Genomic DNA, 5,195 nt, shown 5'->3' on the forward strand with positions numbered 1-5,195 from the left:
GACATTTCTAGATACATATATAGATATACATTTATATCTAGATATATAGTAAAATCAATGCATCTAGAAAAATTAAAACGTCTTATAATTAAGGAGAGTGAGTATTAAATTTTTTCAGCTAACTATGTGGTTCACCCTCCTCCACAGTGATCTTATGCACTCAAAAGTGATATTAGTGCTTGTGCTTTTCTCTACCCTCGGATAGTCAGATTACCGTATCCAGCAGCCCTGCAAAAGAGTTAAAAGCTAGATTCCTCGGTGCTTTCCACTTCCAGGGAAGAACCTTCCCTTTCATGATTGGTTGCCTTAGAGCAACTCCAGCCCAGCATGCAAATTGGGCCTCTATTTTTTTCATTTGCATGCTGGCCTGCAAAAAGTAGAGACCCAAATTTGCTTCCAACTCCAGCCCAAGACCCTATTGCTACCCCTCCAGCCCAAGAACGCCGCCAGCACCGGCGCCCCGCCCGCGCGCCGCCGGCGTCCTCCCGCGCGCCGCCAGCACCGGCGCCCCGCCCGCGCGCCGCCAGCACCTCCCGCGCTCTGCTATCAGCTTAGCTAGCTCACACACCCAAGCAGATGGAGGGCAAGGAGGAGGATGTCCGCCTGGGTGCCAACCGCTACTCGGAGCGTCAGCCCATCGGCATGGCGGCGCAGGGCACGGAGGAGAAGGACTACAAGGAACCCCCGCCGGCGCCGCTGTTCGAGGCGGAGGAGCTGACGTCCTGGTCCTTCTACCGCGTCGGGATCGCTGAGTTCAAGGCCACCTTCCTCTTCCTCTACATCAGCATCCTGACGGTGATGGGGGTGAGCAAGTCGCCCAGCAAGTGCGCCACCGTGGGCATCCAGGGCATCGCCTGGTCCTTCGGCGGCATGATCTTCGTGCTGGTTTACTGCACGGCGGGCATCTCCGGCGGCCACATCAACCCGGCAGTCACCTTCGGCCTCTTCCTGGCGCGGAAGCTGTCGCTCACGCGCGCGCTCTTCTACATGGTCATGCAGTGCCTGGGCGCCATCTGCGGCGCCGGCGTCGTCAAGGGGTTCCAGCAGACGCTGTGCATGGGCGCCGGCGCCGGCGCCGGCGCCAACGCCGTCAACCCCGGCTACACCAAGGGCGACGGGCTGGGCGCCGAGATCGTCGGCACGTTCGTGCTCGTCTACACCGTCTTCTCCGCCACCGACGCCAAGCGCAGCACACGTGACTCACATGTCCCCATCCTCGCGCCGCTCCCCATCGGCTTCGCCGTTTTCCTCGTCCACCTGTGGATCCGCGAGCTCCGGGGAAGACGGTGGACCTCGCCGGACCTTCTACATGGACCAGTACCTCGCCGGATCTGCGGGGTCTCGCCGGACCGCCGGGAGGAGCCGGGAGGAGTCGCTATGGGGAGGAGCTTCCGCGGTGCTCGTGTGGAGAGGAGAAGGATGCGGCCGCGTGCGGAAAGAGGAGCGGCGGCCGCATCGGTGGGGGCGTCGGGGGCGGAATAGGAGCCCCTGGTTCCTGGGGACCAGAAACTAAATTTTGGGAGTTCTCCTAAAATGGGAGTCCAAATAGGAGCCCCATTCAAGTGGTTTTTTTTTGCTCAAGCCCCTAAAATTGGAATATGGGCTTGTTTAGGGGCTCCACTGGAGTTGCTCTTACGCAAAAGGATTTCTGCAATGCCCACTCCACCATTCTGATTTTTTTTATTCTGCATAATATACAGCCACATGGCCACAGATGCAGTGAAAAATCTGGCATGCAGAGTTTAGTTCGTGTTGTATCGAACGTTCGGATGTTAATTAGAATGACTCAATATGAGATAAATATAAAACTAATTGCACAGTAGTAGACTAATTGGCGAGACGAATCTATTAAGACTAATTAATCCATGATTACCATATGTTTACTGTAGCATCACATTATCAAATCATGGACTAATTAGGCTTAAAAAATTCGTATCTTGCAAATTAGCCTCCATTTGTGTAATTTGCTTTTTAATTAGTCTATATTTAATACTCCTAATTAGCATCTAAACATTTGATGTAACGGGAAGTTTAGTCCCCTAGTTTCCAAACACCTTCAACTCATTCCTATTTTATTAGCGAGATATAGGCAAAGCATTGCTCCACACAATCTTCATAGCATTATTAACTTGGATCAGTTCCATGATTCCATCAACTCTCATGGCTGATTGCTGTTCCAAAAAGAGCAAGCAAGCATTGATACAACCCAGCATGCCATATTGCATTATAAACTTTGCCAATTCTTGACACGAATGAGATCACATCAGATGTTATTAACGCAATGTTGAGAAGCAAGCAACGAATTAACTAACATCATGGTACAGCAAAGGGGCTATCTAATGCTAATGCTAGTACTTTTACTCAGATGACCAATTTCCACTAGTCCCAAGCCATTGTCTCTTCTTCTTGGGATCACATATAAAAGTTAAATCGGAGCAATGCAATAATTCTATGGGAATACCTATATAAATTATGGCGAATCGCCGATACAGTTACTGGCTCTCTTCTTCATAATCATCCTCCTCGTCATCAGACTGCTCACCTTCACTTGCAGCCCCTGCCACCGCGTGATTGTTGTTGTCATGGTACTGCTGGTAATGTGGGCGTGGGTGACGGTGCCTGTCACCATGGCTGATCCGGTAACGGCTATGGTGATTACTGCTGCCACCGACGTCGGTAACCACTGAAATCCTCCTAGATGAGCCACCAGCAGGGACGGCGGCCGTGGCAGGAGACGCGTGGTTCTTGACCTGCGTGAGCTCCATCTGCGTGTTGAGGAAGAACTGCACGCGCTGCGACTCCAGCTCCTGCGTGAAGTCCACGCGCCGACGCTCCATCTCGGCGGCCTGCTCCAGCTTCGCGGCCTCCACGCGCTCGTACGCCTCGCCGAAGCGCCGTATCGCCTGCGCCAGCTCCCGAAGCCCCTGCGCGCGGTCGTCGCCGCTGCTGCCACCGTCGTAGTCGGCGCGCCCTTCGTCCGTCCTCTTCCTCTTCCCGTTCACTGCCGGAAGGGCCGACACCGGCGGGAAGCCGTCGGAGGACTCGGAGGACACCGACGGCTCCGGCGAAGGCGCCCTCCGCTTGGCCGCGGAGCCTGCCGCGGGCATCAGCGGCGTGCGGCTGCGCTGAGGGAAGCCCACACGCAGCGCCGCAGGCATCTGGGTGCGGCCGTTGGAGTTGTGCCCTCCGCCACCGCCGGAGCCGGGCTTGCTGCCGTAGGTGGGCGCGAGGAGGAAATCGAGGCGGTCGAAGAACTGCCAGGCGGAGACCGGCTTGGCCCTCTCGACCTTGTATTTCTTCTTGAGCGTGTCGATGCGGTTCTTGCACTGGACATCGGACTTGGGCGCCTTGGAGTAGCCGTCAAGGGAGGAGACGGCATCTGCGACCTCCTGCCACTGCGGGTGGCGGAGGCTGCCGCGGCCGAGCGCGACGAAGCGCTCGCCCCAGGCGTCGATGAGCGCGGATGTGGCGCCGTCGCTCCAGGCGTCCTCCCTCCCGCCGCTGCCGCCCCCGCCCCCGCCCCCGCTCCCGCCGCCGCCGCCGGCGCTGGCGTACAGAGACGCCGCGGTCCTATGGATCGGGAGCGCGACCGCCATGGCGGAGCCCGGCGGCGCAGCGGCGACGGTGACGGGGCCGTCCACGGGGAGCGCGGAGGAGGAGGGCGGCGACGGGGAGAGGGAGTGCGACACGCCGTCGTCGTCGTCCATCGCGGTGGCGGCGGATCGGAACGAATTGGGCGAGGAGAGGGGAAGGGGATCGGATCCGATTTGGTTTGGGTAGGGTTGGTTTCGGTGGTGCGGCGGTGCCGGCGGCGTGGGGTTGTCGTGCTTTGAGGGGGATCCGGCTGGGACTCGGCACGGCAAAGGCAGCGCGGGGCGCGTTGGCTTGGGCCAGGCCGGGAGGATGGGCCGGCGCAGGTCAGGTGGTGGAGTGCGGGGGGGAAACGGCCGGCGGCGGGGGTGGTTTGGGCTGGTTGGAACCCGATCCCGACGCGTCGGCCGGCAGGAAGACCGCTTGTCCACCACGTTCCGTCCATGGTACGGTACCGGTACCTCCTCGACGAAATTGGGATGGGATAGGAGACCGTGTGGCTTACTTGCCCGCGAAAAATTCTAGTAGCACCGCATATATATAGCGCATCAACCAGAGAGAGAGAGAGAGAGAGGCCAATTGAAAGAAGAGTGACGCTTTATAATCTTTAATTAAATAGCAACAATATTTTTCATGATAATAAACCTACTCCCTCCATCAAAATAAGTGTTCGTTAGCATGAGCTAAATTCAATATGCGGCGTATTGAGTCTTTGCCTCTGCTCCCTGATCGGGGGAGCCCAACCCTAACTGGTTGGTGGACCCCTGTCGCACAGCACATATATATAGAGGAGTGGGAAACTAGGCTCGGGTTACGAGGTTGAACGGAGCCACCATCCCACACACAGAAAACCCTAATCCGATCCTAAAAAAGTGCTGCCAGCGACGGGATGTGCACCACCGCCGCCGCTCCCTCTGCAGGGTCTCCACAGCGCCACTGGTGATCGTCTCCACCGCGCTGGACGTCTTCTGCACCGCAGCACCGGCGTCTCTCCGCTGCGGTGCATCTACTGAGAAGGCGAGGAGCCTTCACCGCATCTACGGTTACACACAGAGAGGTACACACACCTACGATTCTAACAATTGTATCAGAGCTAGGTTGCCTCTGTATGACTCTAACCCTAATCGGGTAAAAGAAACGAAAAAAGGGACCGGGGTGGCGGAGGTCACTGGAACCCCGGTCACCACCGCCACCGCGCAGGAAAAGTGCCGCACTGACACGGCAAGAAAGAACAGATCCGTGTTCAGATCCGAAAGGAAGTGTTCGGTTCTTTTCTCTTCTTATTCCCCGAGCTTTCTGCGCGGGTTAGGGTTAGGATTCTTGAGATCATTTTCCCCTTTCTTTACTTCTTCTCCCGTTTCGCATTTTTCTTTTTCCTGGAAAATTGAAAATGCAAATTGACTCAAAAGAAAAATAGAAAAAGGTATTTTACCTATGGGTAAAATTCAAGAAATTGAGTTAGAGTTTTTCCGCTGCTAAAGAAAAAATATATTCTCCAGTGATTTTGAACCGACGTGATATTTAACTGGAGAAAAGGAAAGTTTTTCCAGTAAATGTTTATTTCCTGGAAATTGATTAATGGATTAAAGAAAATAGAAAAAGCA

General features: G+C 55.5%; 2 protein-coding genes across 2 annotated transcripts; one reads left to right on the forward strand and one right to left on the reverse strand.

Annotated features, from left to right (window-relative positions):
- The first annotated feature begins 576 nt into the window (after positions 1–576).
- LOC136495827 (aquaporin PIP1-2-like) lies at positions 577–1,482 on the forward strand. Its single transcript, XM_066491644.1, has one exon. It carries the CDS (start codon positions 577–579, stop codon positions 1,480–1,482), a length of 906 nt encoding a protein of 301 aa, XP_066347741.1.
- Positions 1,483–2,196: 714 nt separating this feature from the next.
- On the reverse strand, positions 2,197–4,094 carry LOC136497257 (trihelix transcription factor ENAP1-like). The gene has a single exon (XM_066493053.1). The coding sequence runs from the start codon at positions 3,705–3,707 to the stop codon at positions 2,493–2,495; it is 1,215 nt and encodes a 404-aa protein (XP_066349150.1). The 5' UTR covers positions 3,708–4,094; the 3' UTR covers positions 2,197–2,492.
- Between the last annotated feature and the right edge of the window lie 1,101 nt (positions 4,095–5,195).

This window comes from Miscanthus floridulus, chromosome 12, assembly GCF_019320115.1.
Source record: "Miscanthus floridulus cultivar M001 chromosome 12, ASM1932011v1, whole genome shotgun sequence".
Taxonomy (NCBI): domain Eukaryota; kingdom Viridiplantae; phylum Streptophyta; class Magnoliopsida; order Poales; family Poaceae; genus Miscanthus; species Miscanthus floridulus.